Source organism: Phalacrocorax aristotelis, chromosome 2 (genome assembly GCF_949628215.1).
Source record: "Phalacrocorax aristotelis chromosome 2, bGulAri2.1, whole genome shotgun sequence".
Classification (NCBI taxonomy): domain Eukaryota; kingdom Metazoa; phylum Chordata; class Aves; order Suliformes; family Phalacrocoracidae; genus Phalacrocorax; species Phalacrocorax aristotelis.
Genome location: NC_134277.1, coordinates 100,960,642 through 100,981,706, shown reverse-complemented (window position 1 = coordinate 100,981,706; position 21,065 = coordinate 100,960,642). Strand labels below are relative to the sequence as shown.

Genomic DNA, 21,065 nt, shown 5'->3' with positions numbered 1-21,065 from the left:
TATAAAGTTTAACTATCATTTTAATTCCCGTTGATCTTTCAGAAGATGAAAGATAAAGCCAAAGTGGAGCAACCATCTTGGGAAAATTGCTTATGACTGATTTCCATGCCTTATTTGTATATTTCATGTACGGTAGTACCACAGGATTAAGGAACAACTGTGTATAAGATGTAACTATCTGTGGCCTTAGGAACTGAGATCTTCCTGGTGTGTCTTTGTAAAGAAACAAGACTTTCCTCATGCTTACTGTAGTCTGGAAAAATACCTCTCCAGCCTTGTCTGCTTAGAAAACAACAGAGAAACAAACGAAGAAAAAAACCCATCAGCACTACCAAAGTTACAGAGGATGAGAAATGGCCAAACTGCAGGCACTCAGTAGCCAGGGTTTACCTGATATAAGTCCTTTCAGGACTATGCTGTGAAAGTTTTGGGTTGATGACAATAAAACCTAAACTTACAAATATCCAATCCAGATAACAAATTTAAAACAAAATCTTGTAATGTAACCCTCATATTTTGCGTTTTTCAGGTAATGTATAATTTTGTGTTCTTATTTTGCAAAGTTGCGTATCTGACTCAAATGTTCTGTCTTTGTTTATACTCTTTTGAAGACCTCCTTAGGATGATTTTCTGTCTTCTGTGCTTTTTTCCTCAGGCAAGAATTGCTAAAGAGGATACAACAATGCATTTCCCTCAAAGAACAGTACCAAGCATCCTTTCAGAGAATTAGGGAGGCGCTAAAGGAAAATCCAAGTGACAGGCAATTTGATTTCAGGTAAATAATTCACTCTAATATTGAATCATATTCATTTATACAGTTTATAAATGAGATGTCATTATATCTGCTGGCTAGCAGAAAAGCTAAATACTCAGTTAAAATATAGTATTTATTATAATCAGAACATGACCTTGCAGAGGTTTCTTCTTTTTGTTCAGGATAAGCCAGTGGCAGGTTTTTGCCAGTCACTTGTTGATTTAGCAGATGTCCAAGGGGACTTCAGGGGAATTTATGCATGTGTTAATTTAATACATATGTTTATGTACAGTCTGAAATCCCAACAAATTTGAGTCATGAATGTAAGTGAAAGGACTCCAGGGCAATTTAGTCAGCTTTGGGCTGGGCTGACTATCACAATGCCAAGGGGAGTTCTACCTGTATTGGCACTTAAAGCATGGAGCATTTCTTAGTATTGTACATTCACATTTTGATCTCCTGCAAATGTCTTGCTTACAAGAGTAACTCCTGTAAAATGTGGTAAAGGCTTTTAATTGACATATATAAGGATTAAGCATTTTCTGGTTTATATCTATTAATTTCAAATGGTTTTTACTTGATTTGTAATTATTACAGCATAGATTTTTTTAATGTGAAACTTGGTAGCAGTTCCAGAAGAATATATGTGGTTTAAATATACGTGGTTAAAAATATTACAAATAGATCTGCATAACATTCCCTCTGTTGCTTCTTTATTGTTAGCGAAAACTACATATTTGGAAAACTTGATACATTCTGTAAACGTTTGGAGAAGATTTCAGACATGAGCAATATTATGGAAAGCCTTTTAGAGCTCCAGCGTATAAAAATAGAAGGTATTGAAGAGATCAGTACTCGTTACCAGAGCATTGCTACAAACACCAAATCCAAACAGTATGATGTTCTGGATCACAGAAAAAAAGAGGTATATACGTTCAGCACTTGTCTGACAATCACTCCCTTAATTCTATGCTTTTCACAGGAGTTATGTGAAGAAGATTAAATTTTATAGCAATGCACATAGTATTTTGCTGTAATAATAATACTTTCATATCTTGTAACACAATTTGAAAGTGTTTGGGTAAATTTGGCTTTTATTTCAAATAGTTTTGTTATTTTTTGATAAATTAGGTTTTGTGCGACAGATAATGCTACAAACAACTTTTCCTAAACTTGTTTGTTTTGAGATGCGTGTATTTTGAACTGCAGACTGAAGACTAATTCAGGCAGGTCAATGCATTAAATACAGTTTATCTAGTTGTAAGAGTTACTCAGTGTTAATGAAAATATTTGGTGGAATAGTAAAAGCAGTATTATCATAAAGGTAGCAATGACACTTTGATGAACATTTTAGGAGGAGAATTGAATGATATCACGCCCAGCGCTGAGCAGGGTGGTAAAAAATGAAGTGGCTTTTCAAGTGCTCCAGACTCATGTTTTAACACATCCTGCACATGCTGGAATTGAACTGGGGGTTTTTTGAGCTGTAGCCTGCTTGCTTTGGAGGATTGATAGCCTCACAACAGAAGTGCTAGAAATGTTGAATTACTCTCCCACCTTCCTGAACTGTAGCTTGCAACTGTCAGGAACTTGCCTTTAAACATTTCAGTCTATAGTGCCTTTGGCTTTCTTCTAACTGGCTGATGGCTTACATTTTTGTAACACTTGCTGTGTGGTTCTTTTCTGAAAGAGAATGTTTACTGGTAACTGGAATTTGAAGGTGTTTAAAAATTGCCTGGCTTTTCTACACCTAAATGGTTGGAGCAATGTATATTCTGGACTATTTTCCCAAGCTTGTGGAGTGCTTTCTTCAAGAAGTTTGTACTGAACTCTTTTTGTAGGTCCTTAGTCTTTTGGACTTTTAAGAAAAATTATTACAAATAAATACCCAAGTTATCTTGGATAAATACTCTATTTCTAGTTAGCAGCTGCTGAATTTGGTAGCCCAATAGAGGGGAGACTGTTGCAGTTCCATGTCCCCAGGTCCACTGAGCTGAGGCTGAGCGTGCAATTCCCAATAGGCATGCATGTACACACAGTACATTTATACAGAGGTCTGGCCACACAGCTCAACACAAACTGAAAACACAGCAATTACATAATACCAAACAGTACTAAAGGGCCTCATCTGTACCCCTCTGGCTGAGCGGGAGGAAAGCCTGTAAGTGGAAAATACATATACATGGATCCCTTCAGTAGCTGGTCTTACACACTCACTCTGTCCAACAGCTGGCCCCTGGATACCCAGGTCTCCCTAGTTCCTGGACTTAGAATCCCCCACCCAAGGCCCACAGCCCCGCTCCAATTGCTGGTACTCAGACTATACACACACACACATGCACAGACACATGCACTATGGGTCCCTCCAGCAACTGGTCTTAGGCAATCAGTCTGCCCTCTACCTGATCCCTGGATCCCCTTGCTGTCCTGGCTGCTGACACACAGAGATGCACACATGCAAACAGTTCTTTCTTGTAGCTGGTCCAGGCTTATAACCTTACCAGTAGCTGACCTTCAGACCCTACCATCTCTCTGGTAGCTGGCTTGGGCCTCCTGGTCCCTCTGGTAACCAACTCTTAGACAACTCTTGTCTCTTTACTCCCAGTGCAGACTTATGGCGGCTCCAACACTTGGTTCCCAAGCCTCTGTCCTATTTGCTCCCTAGTCTGGCTTGGTATTCTCTAACCATTATATGTGACACACCCGCTCACCCAGTATGCACATGCTCCATTGTTTCTAGTTGCTATGATCCGTGGTTCCTACCCTGTGGTTGATGCTTAGACCTCAATGCACTCCAGTCTCTCCAGTTGCTGACTCTACAGGTGCACATGTCCCAGTGACCCATGGTCTCCACAGAGTTATAGTATGGTTTGGGTTGGAAGGGACCTTTAAAGATTATCTAGTCCAACTCCCCTGCCATGGGCAGGGACATCTTCAACTAGATCAGGTTGCTCAAAGCCGTATCCAGCCTGACCTTGAACACTTCCAATGATGGAGCATCCACAATTTCTCTGGGCAACCTGTTCCAGTGTCTCACCACCATCAGTGTAAGAAAATTCTTCGTTATGTCCCATCTAAATCAACACTGTTTTGGGTAGATTTAAAACCGTTACCCCTTGTCCTATCACCACAGGCCTTGGTAAAAGTCTCTCTTCATCTTTCTCATAAGCTGCCTTTAAGCCCTTCCACTCCAGTTGCTGGTACATAGGCTCCCACACACAGGAGAGAGAACCCTTTCACCCATAAAAATTGTTAGAAAGGGAGATAAGTAAGAAGAGAAAACAGACTGTGCTGATCAGGTACAGGGCACGGCCAGAGAAGTGTACTGACCCAGCAACCTGCTCACATGTGACAGATGCCTTTTATCCCATCATGCCTCCATTTTTCCACACTTGTTCCTCCCACAAACCACACTGATCCCTGCCTTTGCTTCTTCCCTAACTCCCATAATACGTTTTGTGTAGTTCCAAAATGCTCTTCCCTAGTAAACTGTAATGAGTCCCTTATCTCCTAGCCAATAACCTCCTTTAACCTATGAGGTCTCTAGAGAGCCTGCCAGTTTGCTCATCTTCATGGCTTGCATACCTAGACATTGAGCTGAGCGCTCTCCTGTGGCAGTGCTGGGAGTAGCTGGTGAGTGTGTTCTGTTCGCGCTGATGAGGTTATTAATTTCCTCTGCCTGTTCTTGTTCCTCTGTATTCCTTTGTGTTCATGAAGATGAGGCTTTAATCATATAACCTAACACTTCTTATTTTTGTTTGCTTTGCTTAGAACGTAAATGCCTTTGTTACTGGTGGTGTCCCTGTTCTCTTTAATTCAGTGCTGGACACATGTTCTGGGCAGATAAAGAAAATTCCATAAAAACTTCAGGGAAAGAATTTTCTATGAAATGAAAGCAACACTATAGATTATTTTCTTTTTTCTTTTGCTCTTTTCTAGTTTGAAAAAGATTACCTTGAATTTAAGAACCAAATTGCAGCATTGTATGAATCCATACAGGAATTTGTGGATTCCTGGTTTGAGAAGACCCTAACTGTAAGTAATTTTACAAATGCAAATCCCTTGTTCTGGTGCTCAGAAAGGCTGAGTACCCAAGTACCCACAGCTCCTACTGAACTCCTTTATTACTGCCGGTGTTCTATACTGTGCTGGTGGCTGCTTGAGATAATGTAGGAGGACATCAAACCTATTACAAGGGTTCTAAAAGTCACTTGCAAAAGCGTTGGAAGATAATGTTCACTGTTACTTGCTGCCAGTTTCTGAATTTTATCTTCTTTCTTCATCCTGGTGTTCCCCATGCTTCCGGTTGCATTTCTAAGTTATTCCTGTGTAATTTCTGCCATCTGTTACCTTAATGTCAATACTGTTCATTGGTTCTGGCCCTGGTCATTGTATGAGATGTTAATAAAGCATGAGTAAGGGTGTAGGTGTTCAACCACAACTGTTGGCAGAAAAAAAGAGTGACGATTTGAGAGTCAGAAAAATTTAAATATTCCAGTATACTGTACTGGTAGCAGTTTCTTGGTTCATAGTATGGTAAATATATTCTAAATGGGACAAAATACAGAAGTAAAATTCACTAACTCATCTGGATGGAGTTTTCTGTGTTTCTTAGAAAACAATTTGCAAACTTACATAACTTATATAATGAACTAGAAAAACAATTTATACACAATGACTTTCTGAACTATTAACATCTTCTGGACTAAATGCTCCATCCTCTTTTTTAGACTGAACAGATGCTGGGACTTCTGATGAAGCTTGAACAAATAGGAGAAAATCATATTGATCTTAGTGAAAAATATACCATTGTCCTTCATCAGTACAGCCAAGATTTAGAGTTTGTTCAAAAACTCTACCAGAAGCAAAAAGAAAATCCACCTATACCACGTAATATACCACCAGTAAGAATGAAATAAATGAGGGAGAAAAATGACTTTGTGTCTTGACTGTTTTTAAGTTAATGGAAATATAACCTCATATCTTCTGTGTTTTAGGTAACAGGGAAGATTATGTGGGCTCAGCAGTTATACAGAAAAATTGACCATCCAATGACATTCCTTAAAAAGAAAACCACACTTCTCAAGGTTGGAAATTAGCAGACGAGGATTTCTGCTAAGCTTTCAAGCACGTTATTAACAGACACATGATTTATTTTTATACTCCTAAGCTCACTTTAGTAGCAACTTGTATTCAAGCTCATCCAACAGGATTGGTGTTAGTGTTTGCTCCAGGATTTTAATTCCTTTTTGCAGCATTATTATTCTGCACCTCAGGACAGTTACTTCCCCTGAGACATTAAGGTGATGACTTAGGCTGGTACTTTTGTCCCTTCTGGGGCTTCACTCATGTTAATCCTGATAGTAGCACTGTTGGCCATGTACTTATCTAAGCTTAGAGCCTTCTGCCTGCTGTGCTCTGTAATGAAGAGGACTGAGATATTTAACCTCAAACACTAGCCACACTTCAGAATGTAATTTTACAGCTTTCTCAATGGGACAATGGTGCCTTGTGTAGGTCATAGTATAGACTTTGTTTTATGAGCAAGACCAGGGCGAAAAATCAGGAAGAGTTATGTTATGTTATGTTATGTTATTTGTGTTATTTCTCTGTCTTACCTTATCTCTAAAATAGGATAACTTAAAGCTTTCTATTTGTTTTCTTTTCTTGATGGTGATGAGGAAAAGCCTAGTGGAAGGCATTTCTACTATGTTAAAGTCACTGAATTGTTTAAGTGGTGTTTGCATTTTTTTTTCCCCCTTGAATGGCAGACATTGGAAATGAAAAACGTTGTTAAAAGCTACAATAAAATGGCTGCAGTTCTTTTGGAATTTGAATTTATTTATCATAGAGCCTGGTGCAGGTTTGCTGACCAGGCTAGAAATGCTCTGTGTGCTTCCTTACTTGTCAGGCACCCAGAAACCAAGGTAAATATGATTTATTCTTTGTATTACTGTTGCATTGTTTAGTATTACACATACTGCTTTAATCATATCACAGATAGACAAGCATAGCATTAAAATAATCTTAAGAGGGTTAAAAATATGAACTACTTGAATTGGTATTTTTTTTTTTTTCCTTTTTCTATATATTTGTGGTACAGACTTCATCATGTCCCTTCTTCCTAAGGCTCCTGCCTCATTCAGGGAATAAAAGAGGCAGTACCTAGCAAATACATATCTATTATTAATTTATCTACATCTTTTTAGATATTGTTTCATGTTTTATTTCCCATATTAACCAAAATTTTACTCAAGGAAGGATTTTTTAACTAGATCATGGTCTTTTCTGTAGTGGTTAACTTCACTGTGTTGAGTATATTGCAATCATTCATGAATTTGTTTTCAAAACTGCTTGCTGAGACAGAAAATCTTGCCATTCTTACTTTACAGATTATCTTTTCTGCTGTAGTGCAGAGAAATTATGATTACAATGTGGCATTTTTTTAACTAATGATTCCATAATGGACAACTAGAACCTAGTTTTCAAATTTATTTAGCATCTTAATAGCTTTTAGTGCCCACAAAAGTGTAAAGAGGTCAACCTTCACAACATTTCTCCCCAGTCTACCGATGGAAACTGAGATGAAAAGGCAAATTAGTTTCCACAGAGTGTAGGTGCAGAACTAGAATTAAACTTAAGAAGTCACAGGAGCCAACTGGTTTGGTCACGCTGAAGGAGTCACACAAAACTGAAATCAGTGTAATATATTAGTTGATTAATACTTTGGAAAATCCAGATATTTGTAGAGGAGGATGAAGATCTGTGTAGAAACATGGGTATCCATTTTAAAAATCTTCTTCAGTCATTTCCATCTTGTTCTATGTTCTAGTTATATCATGCTACATGTAACTACCAAACTACTGCCTTATTTTTTATTTCTTTTCTTTCCCCCCTGTACTGCTACATGAAGGAAATACTTGTAAACTTGGACCCAGTGGTCCTGGAAGTACTTTATGAAACAAAATACCTGAAAAAAATGCATTTTGAAGTTCCAGATATTGTCCTTGGCTTGTGTGCAGATGAAGAACAGATTAAAAGGCATCAAATGGAGTGAGTGAACATTTTTTTGATTCAATTCTCATTTCCAAATGGGAATCTGTAGCTTTGAATCTGTTGCATATGCTTTTGATTTCTTATAATTTTTATCTTTGATGGAGTTTAATTGAAATTGGAAACATGCAGTTGTGTCTGTCTCCACAAATACCTCATTACTAGAAAATGCCTACATTCTTTTGTTTTGTTACTGCAACAGCTGCTCTGTAAGTGGGGCTTCTAGGTACTTCTCAGTCATCTATGCACTGTAACAAAGGGATTACACTCCAAAATATTACAGTTAACATCCAAAGCTTTTTTGTGTTAGAAAAACAAGCTCGAATTTACCACTTGATTAAGGTACAACCCAAACATTTGTATAGGTAATACATCACCCAAGTTATAATACGATCTTCATGTTGAATATCTGAAATAACTTTTGCCGATTTTGAATAATTTCTTTCTGCTTCTTGTAACAGTCCGATTCTATGCTGGAAGAGTTCTTTTCATTCTCAGGGATACTGATTTTTAATTCTCTAACTCTAAGCAAGGATGATAGGTCTTAAAAAGGTCATCCTTTGTGAGGAGTGTTCTTTAGATAATTTTTAAATAGAAGCGGACAAAAAGAGACAAAGTTCAAGAATTTTCATAAACACTTGAATTCAACCCCTCCTGCCATTTTCTATTGTTAAAGCTTTCAGTCTTTCGTTCTTATAATATGACATTTTTCATTAATTATCCATAGAGTGTTTTAGGACAAACATTTCTAATGTGCAAGGCAAACTCGATGTGCTACAGTCCTCTAAAAATCAACAGCCCCAACTTTTGCCATCCAAGAGAAACAAAAAAGTACAGAAAATGTTCGCAATAAAAAAATATCCAAACTTACTTTCTATTCTAAAAAAGACTTCAGACTGAATCCCCAGCCAAAGAATAAATATTCAGAGACTCTAGATTTTTGCTTAAGCAACACAGGAAGAACGCTTCTGGGTATATTGCAAATGAGTTATCTCAGTATAGAGTTGTAACGATGTTTAAAGTCATGGTTTTAATCTGGCACAGAACACAGCTATTACACTTTTTTTGCAGCAGCAGCAGTTTTTGTAAGGAACCCCTTTTGTATCTTTGACTTCTGAGTTGCGTTTGCTTCTAATTCTTGTTTATGCAGCTTCATTGTGTAGCTCCATTTTCATGGAACTATATTGGTAAGTCTTGATTCAGAATTTGGCCTCTTTTTCTTTGGGATTTGGTGTCCTAAGTGGTTTGAATGTTGCTTTTTTTATAAGCAGTGTAATTTCATACCATGACTTGTGAGATAGGAAGAAGGGAACAAAAATACTGTTTTCAATGTCCTGGTTTTTTATTGCAATTAATTTTCCTTGGAAGAGAGTTTCTTGGAATTGATCACAGTCACTTTGCTGGAGGTGCTTATTTCCCCAGTCCGGTTCTGCTGTTAGTGGGGAGAAAGAGGCTTAGTTTGCGGGAAGAGTTCTTAGTTTTAACATGGGATCAGAACTTGCAAATCTTATTAACAGAAAACATGTCCAAAATTCTGGATGTTTCAAATATCTGAATTAAGCACATTCTGAACATGATCATGTCTTGCAGACTCCAGAATCTGTTGATCAATTACAAAGAGTGTCTGAATGGGGTTCCTGTTATGCTGAAACCACTGATGAAACCATTCATAGGACAGGTTGAGGATGCCCTTACACCAGGCCTGATACAGCTGTCATGGACTTCTTCAAACATCAATAAGTGTATGTAGCAGGAAAAGAAGTTGTGAACTGTTGATGCTGTTATGTGGTACCTCCCAGATATTTCCTTGTCGGTTTTGGGAAGAGCACTCCATCTATATGAGGGGAAAAAATGCTTGTAAATCAGTTTTCAGCTGAAGTAGGTTGGTGTTAGGCTTTCACTTTTCTTCTTCAAAATGAAAAGCAATAAGATAAACTGGAACAGATGCAGCTGTTCCGAAAGTGAAATAGGGCTCGGGTTTGTGCAGCTGTTCATTTGTGACTCTGCCATGTGGCACCAGTGCACGGGGCTCGAAGGCTTAAGGCAGGGCAGGTCACCTTTTAGGTTTACTTGACCTTTGCCTGACCAGAGCACAAAAAAACAATGGCAAGTATTTTTTATGGTTTTTGGTTGGTCGGTGGGTTGGTCGGGTTTTTTTATAGCTCTAAAATGAATTTTTGTGTTTGGTTTGCATAGTTTAGTAACACATCATAAGGAAGGTCTTTGCAATATTATTTATTTATTTATTCATTTAGATACTTTCTGCACTATGTTAAGTATCTGAATAGCTATAATTCAGGTTTTAATGGTTCTTTGGACCAGGATTTGCTCTGGTGGAAGCTGGCCTTTTTTGACAAGCTAGAGGTTATGCAGCAGGACTATCTGGGGTACCTCTTGTATCCTGCTGCTGCAGCTGAAGTGGAATCACGCCCCGAAGTGAATGCTTTTCTTGAATACAATGTATCTTTTTGAAGATGTGCAATGTCTAACATGCCCAGAATGCATGTTGGACTCTTAAAAATTTGTTCAGTGTTTACAAAATAACTCTGACCTGCTAGCGATGTGCTGAATTCACTGTGCCCGAGCTTAATGTCTTAAGTGCCTTAATCCATTTGTGGAAGTATGGGGGCCCATGGTTGCCTTCTAGACTAAAACTCAGGAGGGCGAAAAAATGGATTTAGGACCACCTAATTAATATATTAAAAAAAAGGCTAGGGAATCAGATGGATTATTTGTCTGTTTTATTCAATAAAAAAGACAAGCTCCATCATTAACTTCTTAATAGGGATAAATTATGTTTTCCACTTAAAGCATCAGCAGCTGAACACCACTGTCACACTGCTGTGTCTCAGATACCATAGTGATTTCTTTCTACATAGAGTAAGAAATGGTATTGGTGATTCAAATGACACTGTCTTGTGGTAACAAATACAAAGACAAAGGGTGTCAGGTGACATATTTCCTTCTTCTTTGCAATGAAAAGTATGAAAGACAGAGAAATAATTTTTCCAGTCTACTCAGAAAAAGTCCTATTTACGTAGTCTATAAACACATCTGTTAAAGCACTTAGTTTCTTTCTTTCCAAAGTAAGTTAGTTCATAACATGAAAGAAGATCAGTATGTAATCTTGGCTAGAAGAATATTAACTATTGAATTTATAAGTTAACTGCAATTATAATAGTACTGGATTTCACTGTGCATGTATGTAGATGGACCAAAGTAATTTTTGGACAGTTGTATCCTTTCTGTTTTCCATTGTATTTTGTTGACCCGTTTCATTACAATGTTCTTTAATACAAAAAAGAGATATTTTGAAGGCTAGGGTACTATTTATTATAAAATGGTTTCCTTTAAAGACTCCAAAGTAGAGCAAGTCCATCATGTTTCTATTTCAGGCCTTAATTGCATATTTCACTGCCATTAAATCCTCATTTTATTGTAATACCTGGGGGCATGTGTGTGTGATTTAAGAGGTCTGTATTTTGCATCATTTGTTTTCATTTTGTTTTCCCTGTTTAGTTATTGATAGCGTTTATAGTACCCTGAGGGAGTTGGACTATGTAGTCAAGGAAGCGGCAGATACTCTGGAATGCAGAATTGAAAGAATTCTGGAGGATATGTCAAACACTGCTCTGATAATTTTGCCAGAAGATGAACCTATAGATGTGCTTTCATTCCTGGAACAGACAGAAAAGCTTGCTGTCTCTGCTGCTCACAAACTGTCTCAGTAGGTTTACTAATTGCACAGATTTCAGGGCCATATTTGGGAGGGATTATTTATTTTATGTATTACTTTTCTATGCATAGAGAGTTTACTTGTGAAAATTTTTTCAACAGACTACTAGTCTAAAGCAAAATAGTGGCCTCAGGATGCAGTGGAGAAACTCCCAAGTATCTTGAACACAGCAGGTGTAAAATTGCAAGAGTAGTGTTTAGCATTTTGTATTTTTCTTCTTACAGCATTCTAATCATCAAGAAAAATGAAGATGGATAGGACTTGCAATCTCATCCCCATAATTGTTTGATGCTTAATGCTAGCTAGCTAATGTAAGACTTACCATTCTCCCAGTGCTGCAATTTTTTTGCTTATGCTTATTTTCCAAGTTATAGCAGAATAGCTGTTCATTTTGTCTCCAAAAAGATGTCTATGCTCATTGTGCAAAACAAGATACCTTCTATTTATTTTTTTTTACTAATTCTGATTTCACAGATTATCTTAACTGCATCATCATGATAATCCTCTTTTATTAACTACAGCTGGAAAATAACAGTTTTTCTTTAGTTATTATGAAGTCTGGTTATATCAGATATAACAGAGTCTGACAAATGGGTTTCTTGGTAGCCTGCATATCTTAATGTCTTACATTCTTCATATGCCCAAGCAATAGGAACAAACTGAAAAGTATGAGGGTATTTCCCTGCACATACAATTCTTCACAGTGCAGTAGGACTGGGGGTGTGTGCCTGACAAATAACAAGGGATATTCGTTATGTTTAATTCTGTGTGGGTGACTGTAAGGTTGTTTTTCTAGACAGAGTCAGCAAGTGGAATGCTCCGTGTATGAACTGATAGATATTCTTAAGCACAGGCTGAAAGCAGATGCCGGAAGAACTCCGGAGGTAAGACCTCTCCAGTGTAAAAAGTAACCTTTTATAACGTAGTCAGATACTTGATATTTCACTTACATGCTGGATAATATGGTTATTTTCCTGAGAATTTCCCTTTAACTCTTCAGGATTCATATGCCTGTACACATCTTGACATGAAACAGAAAACACGCTGCCAAGAATGCCTGTCCTGTTGTTGCTATAATCTGATGGGACAGCTTTGCCAGAAGAATACTGACTCTCTAGTCAGATGTGAGCCTGTCTTTTTCAGATATGTTCAATTTTTTCATATCACTTTAAATTTTTTTTCCTAAACTTATTGTGGTAAAGAAAAATAACCTCACTTAAATTTTGTATTTGTTTAGGCGTGAAGATTGCTTTAGAGTCCTTAAGACACCGATTACATGTTGTTGACTCCAGGTATCAGATGACCAAGTTTGTAGAGACACAGAGGGTTCCTTTGTTCAAAGCTGAAGTTCAACTGGCTATCCCAAATGTTGTTTTGAGACCAAGTCTTGAAGATATTCAGGTAACAATATAATTGCACATCTCAGTCATTTATGGTAAAACATTTATAAATGCATTGTTTTAAAACAATATGTGCAAATTAAAATCTTATTTAAGAACTTAAAGAAAGGGAAAAAAAAAGATTAAAAGTCACTGGGTGCTAAGGACATGAAGCCACTGATCAGGTTTGTTATGCAGGCCTGTAGAAGGAAGTGTTTTCCTAGAAGCTCAGTTACTCTCATTCACAAACCTCTACTTAGGGGAAAAGGTTTCAAAGTGAATGCAAAAATAAAAATGAATGCCATTGATACAGCCTGATTTGACTTCCTGGTCTCCTAAACTCTTTCAGAATATAAAACGATGTTATCAGTTTAAAGTATCATTTGTGAATCAGCATTCTGCAGCAGTGAAATGTAAAGAAAAATATTACCAGCCTGAGGCCCTAAACTGTGAAAAAAATTAAATAATCCTTTAAACTTATACTAATTCAGCAAAATTCTTACACACACAGTTACAATCTCCTGTGATGTCTGAAATTATTCACAAGGTATTAGTTGTTTAAGGTGTTGATTTTTGGACTTTTCATTTAGCATTTTCACTGTCAAAATCAGTAGTTGAATTCTTTCTCAGATTTCATTTGCAGCCTTCATGGTGGTGTCAGTAAGAAATCAGACTACAAAAGTGCATTTTAAAATACCATCGATAGAAGAAGTTGTATAATAATTTATATAGCTGCCCATATGGATTATAGACAATACTATCACAAATTCAGACTAATGTGTTCAGGCATTCTGATGAGAATGTGAAAACTATTATTATTATTAATAAATAACTGTTTCTAACCAGTTTAAGGGGAAATAGTGCTATAATTGAGTTACGATCCCCAGTGATCCGTAATTACTGCTCATAAAGGTGTCTCATATACTTGTTTGAAAACCACATAAACATAGAAGGACTGTGATAAAGCTTTATGGGGTACTCTTCCCCCTTACAAAATGTATTTTGGGTGATCCTACTTAATGCTTATTAGAACATTTCCTGTGAAGATAGAAGTATAATTTTTCCATTTTGGTATTGTTTGAAGGATCCCTTCCCTCCTTTCTGTGCCTGCCCCCAGCACCCTCCCCCGCCCCCCCCCAATTTGTCGTAATATTTCTGTGTGCTCAAGGTGAATGTTTTGGTGTTTTTAGAGTGCTGTAAACAAAGCAGTAAATATCATATTATCAATAGCCAAAGATATCGCCCTGTGGAAATTTGCTTACTTACATCATAAACAGCAGCAGGTGAGTATTTTATGTTGATTATTTTAAATTGTTATTATTTTGGTTAACATTTCTTCATCTCAGAAGAATATGTTCTGTGCCAATACTTTGACTTGTAAGCTGGTGGATCCTCCTGTTAAGTGAAAGCCTAGTTGTTAATCTCTATACCCAGTAACTGAACATGAGTAATAATTCATAAACCTTATGTTTGGTGGTTTCTAATAATAAAATAAAAATTTGCTTTAAAAAAATCTTTTAAATATACTGTTCAAGTATGATGATGATGATGATAGTGCAGATAATGTGTGAAAATTGGAATTATCCATGGGAACTACTAGCTGAGTATAAATTATTATCAGTCTTCCCAGGCAAAAACTGTATTTTAAGTTAAACTTTCAGGCTGCATACAGCAGCTATAGTGCTACAGTAAATACAATGTAAATATTTTAACTGGTATTAAAATGAGCCCTAAAACCTTGGGGAGGTCTGAGGTATAGATAGAAACTGAAATTTGTTGACGTACAAAAATGCACAGTAGTGGTAGTCAGATGGCCTTAATTGTCTCCTCTGGTAACAAAATACAGATCTATGTAGATCTGTGCTGAAAAATGATCTTCCTATTTTGTCAACCTGACATGAAAAACAGGTTGGCTCATTTCAATGAAAAAACCCCATGAAGTCCTGCAAATAAAGGATAAAAAAATAAATTAGGAGGGAGTGGGTTGAATTCAGTTTCCTCATGCAGAATTGTTCACTTATTTCCAAGCAGCCAACCTCCCACCGCCTACAGGAGCTTTTTTGGCCAAGAATAGGTATAGGTTGTAATTCTACGCTAAAGCAAGCAGGATGACCTGAGCAGTTGTGCAGGAGCAGGAAACAGCACAGCTGTACTAGTATATGAAGCATATTTGACAGATGTCAGAGACGATTAATATAGAGCTCCACATGGCAACTTTTTATAAAACCAGTTTTAACACTAGAACTATAGCTCTGTAAAAATCTAAGCTAAGAACCGGGAATCTCCTGATGGATGCTTTCTCTGCACTTTGTTCTTAGAAACATTTATTGTGTATCATTGTTGGGCATTCTATAATGTAAAAAGAAATATAAAACTACTGGACATATGCTTTTTCTTGTTTAATTTATGCCAGATTGAACAAGCTGTTGCTGTGGAGCTGGGTGATGAGAGCAAACTCACCAGGATGGTGGCACTGAAACCTTTAGACAAACAGATCGTCGAGCATAAGGATGTAAACAAAGTGGTGATCCAACTAAATACAATTATTTTATCTCTCAAAACTGAAGCATTGGATCTCCTGAACAGCTTTTCTGAATTTTCAGGCATCTGGAACAAGGTTATACATATTTAATAAAATATGTTGCTGTATTGTGAAATATTCTAAATAAACTGGTTTGGGTTGCATAAGACTGTGTGCTCAGCAGGGAGCATTGGTTTCATAGTAGAATCCATATACCAATAGTACCTCCTCTGTCTCCTCATGTGTTCACTAGATCTTGTCATTCTTTACCAATTAAACCTAAGGAAGAAAGCAGAAGAACAAAAGAGTATGTTGGGAGTGTAAATAAGCTTATGCTCTCATACACTTGTGCATCTTTCTCACAGCATCGTGTCTGCATAAGTTGTAAAAAAAAATTATTCAGCAGAATCTGAGAAATTGCAGACTACAAAACTCTTCCTGAATATTAAACTGACTAGTTCTTCTTCAGCAACCACTGCTGAAAGCAGCTTTTCTATTTCTTCACAGAAATGATAAACTAAAGCTAGGAAATCTTTCTAGTAATAAGGATTCCAAAGCAGAAGAGAATCTGGGCTGATGGAGTTGTCTTTGTTAGGAGGTGGGTCCAGGCACGTGGTAGGATTAGAAGCTTTAGCATACCAATGCTAAATAATAATTAAAGTGAACTTCTCTTATATAGGATCCAGAGGAAAAAGTAAGGGAATTTATAGATACTAAACCAACAATGGCTGAATTCCAAACTCAAATCAGATACTTTTCTGTAAGTATTATATCTTTAATAAAAATTAACTGTTCAGAGAAACTGTAGTGAAATTAAAAGCTGAACACTTGTGTTTGTCTTAGCAATTAGAAACGCAAATCAGAGAACTGCCAAATCACTGTGTGCTGGAATCAATAGATATCGCGACAGAGTCGTTGAAAATAGCCCTAATTCAGGAATGCCGCTCAAGACAAAGAGCATTTGGATTAGCTTTGAATAATAAGTCTGCCACAGACATGGATGGAATTTATGCATTCATTGAAAATGTTAGCAAGAGGTTAAGCAGACCTATCCATGACCTTGACGATGTACGCGGAGCAATGGAAGCGCTAAAGGAAATTCGAGAGAATGAGATTAAAATTGACATGACAGTTGGACCTATAGAAGAATCTTATTCTGTGCTTCATAAGTACAATCTTCTCTTTCAAGATGGTAATACAGAAAGAGTTGATGGATTGGCTTATGCCTGGAAGAACCTAAACAGACAGGTATCATAGCTGTATTATTTCTCAAATTATATATATAGCAAAGTTATTGTCAGACTTTTTAATGTTGACATGCAGAACAAAACTATTTTCTTACTTAAAACTCCGTGCTTTTTTTCCTGCAACTTTTACGCCTGTTTTTTCTCTTTGTCTACATGTAGGCACTGCAGGTTGAGGACTTGTTGCTGAAGGTACAGCCAAACATGAAAACAGATTTACTGAGTGATGTCCAAAAGTTCCAGATTGATACTGCAGAATTTTACAAAGATTATGATGAAAAGTAGGTGGCCTGTGGTGCAATACAGTTATGTTTCATTAGTGATTGTTCAAAAATGGTGTATTGGAAGGGTTCCAGAAAATAAGCACAGCACAGCCTCAATGTCTATATGACATCTGAGATAAAAGCCTGATTTCAGGATAATATAAGATGGGCAGTTACCCTTACTGTCGCAGATTCATTACCATAATTTCAAGGCTGGAGTCAGTGAAATTCCAGAGGAGTTAATAGGCTGGGGGGAAAAAAAACATCAAATTCTCACCCAGAGCTGAATTTAAATTTTTTGGGGGGTTCTAAACCTAAAAAAGCACTTAAGCAGATATTTAATATTAAGTATGTAAGTAGTGCCTTGGATGTGAGTGGAGAGTCCAGTTCTGTGTGTTTCTAAGTTCACCGAGTCTTACTCAGTCTTACTTCTAAGTTTGCTGTGGCTTTTTTTATTTGGATTGTGGGGTATGTGTGCTTCATTGGACACTTCTACATTAGCAGCTAAGAAGGAAAGACCAGAATATGGTTTCCTGTGATCTGTTATAGTTCTAGGACAATACATGCACTGTGTATGGTTTTTGGCATTGAAGTTCACATCAGCAGCTGACCCTAGGCATGCACTGCACACCTATAGCCTGTGGGCAGTGTGAAGCAGCTTTATGTACAGCCTCTGCAGACTGCCTTGCTGTTATGAACAGAATTCAGTGCACACGTAGAGCACACACTCCTGGAGGGCCTTGGAGGATATGTACTGTTCTCCTAGGACAGATGCTTTTGCATTGGTCTTACAAGCAGGGTGGTCCAAATGGTAGCTGTGCGTTTGGCTTCAACCTTGGCTTCACCAGGAGTGAAACTTCTTGAAGGCACACTAGCAGTGCATTTGAGTGCAAGCTTCAAGACTTTGGCTGTAGACAGAGGGTGAATTTGCACCTAAAAGCAACCTGCCAGAGCACCAAGTTGCGAATGTGGGTGCATGCATAGTGCTGCCTGTGGTTCTGCTCTCAGAGTTGTACAGAGGAATTCATGGAAACACCCTGTGGCTGCTACCAGCTGTAGGGACCCTGAGAACATACTGCCTCCTGGAGGTTCAGCTGCCTGGGCTCAGGGCCAACATAAATCTAGCGCATCTGAGGGCTTCCCCTTTCCTTTGGGGTCAGAGCACTCCTATACAGCTCTGCTGAGAGGCCTCAGGAAGGCTGACGCTCCTTCCTGTGGGATTTGCTTTTACACTGAGACTTCACTGCTTGGCCCTCTGACCTACAGCTCCAGCACTATCACAGCCATGCCTGTGCCTGGCCGTGGACCCTACTGAGCTGAACCTGGACCCCAACGCACATACTCACTTCTCAGCCTGATCTGAGAACAGCCTGGTAACTGCTGGACTGTGTCTCATCATGGTTACCTTCACTAGACCTGCTCCTGACCCTGACTTACTGACTCACTTTCCCTGCTTGACTTTGGTCCTGCGTAATTATTGTGGACTTGTCTAAATATCTGGACTCTCATTTGAACCTGACTAACATTCCCACGCCTGCCCTGCTCTCCTTGTTCAGATACTATGGGACCATGCCCTGGCTGCCTTTGTTGACCATGTTACTGCTTTCATCTCCTGGTTCCATTTTCCCTGCCAAGCAGCCAGCCTGTGCTGCTCTCTCATGCCCATGTGCCTGTATTTCTTTCTAGAAATAACCATGGCACAACAGATGACATACTAACAGTTCTCATCCCAAAATATTATGATGCAGCCAAGAAGTGGTCCCAGACATGAGAGCTGGGGATTACACCCAGTCCTCCAGCTGAGATGTACTCCTTAGGGCAAAATCATATTTTTCTGTTATTTTTCTGAGTGCTCAATTATGGTTCTAGTACAAGCTACCACAGTTTTCACCCCTGAATTATATACCTGCTGTCTTTCCCTTTTTAAGAGTATAAATGAAAAAAAAAACAACCAACCCAACAATTAAAATGTATTTTACAGAAGAAAAGGAATGAAAAATAACAAAGACAAAATATTTGTACATCTTTTTAGCTATTTGTAATATGTATGGTAACCCAGATGAATTTTATGTAGAAAGTAAATGGGGCTTTCTTTCAGGGACTACTCAATAGGTAATGTTGGGATACTGAATATACTTTGCATTTTCTCTTTTAGTGTCTAGAAAACATGTTAGAAAATACTAAATACTGTTCAGTAAATAAGGTCTGGGTTCTGTTGTGCTTCTCTGTGAAGCCTGTATGGTTGATACTTGCACTGAATTTGTTTTGTTTTTTTACAGGGGCCCTGGTGAGGAAAATATTCCTCCCCATGAAGCAAGTGACAGATTACAGATCTTTCAAGCCAAATTTGATGAACTATGGAGGAAGTATATCTCTCTTTCTGGTGGGGAGGAATTATTTGGTCTTCCTATTACAGGTAGCTTCTCAGGGGATATGGATACCTGGTCCTAGGCTATTAAATTTTACTTGTGGGTCCTACTAAATGTGTTCAGTGCTGGGTTCATTGTAGAAAAATTCCTTTCAGTAAATTATATTGTCTTTCTTATGAAAAGCAGCTATGTGAAACTGGCTCTCAGTCTGTACATACATAAACGTCAGGTGGACAAATATTGCACTGTTCCATGTACTTCAGGGTCCAGCTGCTTAGCTCTCTTGCTTTTTCTGTTCAGAGATAAGTACATCTCCTGTCTGTATTCTTCCATGTCCAAATTTGGGAAACATGTTGCCGAAGTACTCAAGTTGTCCCTGCTCCAGATATATAATGAATTCCCTTGGGTTGTGCAACTGATCTGTAACATCCTTATGCCTCCTAGTCAGACACACTTCAAATTTGGAAGACCATAGTGAGAATTAAAGTTACAGCACTTTAATTTGTACATACTTTAATTTGTACGGCACTTTAATTTGTACATACTAAATTCAGTACATTTTCATGTCTGAAGACATATGCAATAATCATGATATATTTAACTAGGAATTCCCAAAGATATGAGAGAAGCTAAACAAAATATTTCAGTTAGGGAGGTCCATTTAAAATACTTTTATCGTGTAACGTGTTCTGTATTTTTATTTTGAAAGCACACCCCCCATCCCCAACCTCAACTTGTTAAGTAAATAGTGCAAATTGTGATGGGGGATATTTTAGCTCTTGTATAAAATTATAGTACATTCCTTTGCTATTTCAACTACTTTTTCAACATTATCTTCCTCACAGAGATCGGTGCAGCACCTCCCATATAAGATTATGTCTACTGTTATAGAAGTACACTTACAAAAATCTCAGCAATCTAAACAATTCCTGTGCATCAAAATCTGATGTTCTTATGTAATGTAACTGGAAAAGTTTGTCTTACTAGATACTATCTAAAAGATTGCAAGTCTGATTTCAGACATTAATTAAATACCAGTTTTAGAAATATGTGGATTTGATGTTCATGAATACAGTTGTACCTAATTAACATTCACAAATTTCTTCTTTTAAAATTTGAAACAGAGTATCCTGAACTGCACAAAATTAAACGTGAGCTTTCATTGCTTCAGAAACTTTACAGTCTTTATAATTCAGTTACTGCTAATATTGAAGGATACAATGAAATACTTTGGAATGATTTAAATATTGAAAAAATTAACAATGAACTTCTGGATTTTCAAAAGAGGTAATTTCGTATTTGTTGAAGTGCATACAGCTGTTATTTCTCAGCTTTCTGTGTTAATAACCTTGCGAAAATTGCCCTGAGGGGCAAAAGTCTGCTGGTTTATCTCAGGCTTGCTCAAGCGCTCAGTACAGCTGCAATAGTTGCAGACTGTGGTGCAATATGCAGCTAGTGTGTGACCATACTTAGCTCGTTCTGTGAGTCACTTTAGGCTTGCTGGCATATACTGACATGGTAGGTTGTATCTTATTTAATGAGTAAGGTGCATAAACCTGTGGCAAGGTGGTTGTAAGTCTAAATAACCTTCATAACTGATCTTCATATATTACCTTCTCAGTGATTTAGTTTACAGCTGATTGTCCATGATGTCAGACAGAATTTTGATTAACTTGTATAGATTGAAATTGATATTTCAACAAGGGTAGGTAGCCACACTAAATTTGGAGGGGTTATTTATGAGGT

The 21,065-nt window shown here is 37.6% G+C and overlaps 1 protein-coding gene across 1 annotated transcript in view; it reads left to right on the top strand.

The window, feature by feature from the left end:
* Window positions 1-21,065, top strand: part of LOC142053209 (dynein axonemal heavy chain 5-like) — a 178,601-nt gene that overhangs the window by 23,941 nt on the left and 133,595 nt on the right. The window contains exons 13-31 of the mRNA XM_075084498.1: window positions 656-775; window positions 1,478-1,679; window positions 4,694-4,789; window positions 5,485-5,658; window positions 5,752-5,841; window positions 6,526-6,681; window positions 7,668-7,807; window positions 9,398-9,549; window positions 11,327-11,534; window positions 12,340-12,427; window positions 12,544-12,667; window positions 12,781-12,944; window positions 14,113-14,205; window positions 15,336-15,539; window positions 16,123-16,203; window positions 16,287-16,691; window positions 16,850-16,968; window positions 19,230-19,366; window positions 20,444-20,606. Of these exons, the coding sequence (XP_074940599.1) occupies window positions 656-775; window positions 1,478-1,679; window positions 4,694-4,789; window positions 5,485-5,658; window positions 5,752-5,841; window positions 6,526-6,681; window positions 7,668-7,807; window positions 9,398-9,549; window positions 11,327-11,534; window positions 12,340-12,427; window positions 12,544-12,667; window positions 12,781-12,944; window positions 14,113-14,205; window positions 15,336-15,539; window positions 16,123-16,203; window positions 16,287-16,691; window positions 16,850-16,968; window positions 19,230-19,366; window positions 20,444-20,606 (2,916 nt within the window). The remainder of the gene's footprint in view (window positions 1-655; window positions 776-1,477; window positions 1,680-4,693; window positions 4,790-5,484; window positions 5,659-5,751; window positions 5,842-6,525; window positions 6,682-7,667; window positions 7,808-9,397; window positions 9,550-11,326; window positions 11,535-12,339; window positions 12,428-12,543; window positions 12,668-12,780; window positions 12,945-14,112; window positions 14,206-15,335; window positions 15,540-16,122; window positions 16,204-16,286; window positions 16,692-16,849; window positions 16,969-19,229; window positions 19,367-20,443; window positions 20,607-21,065) is intronic.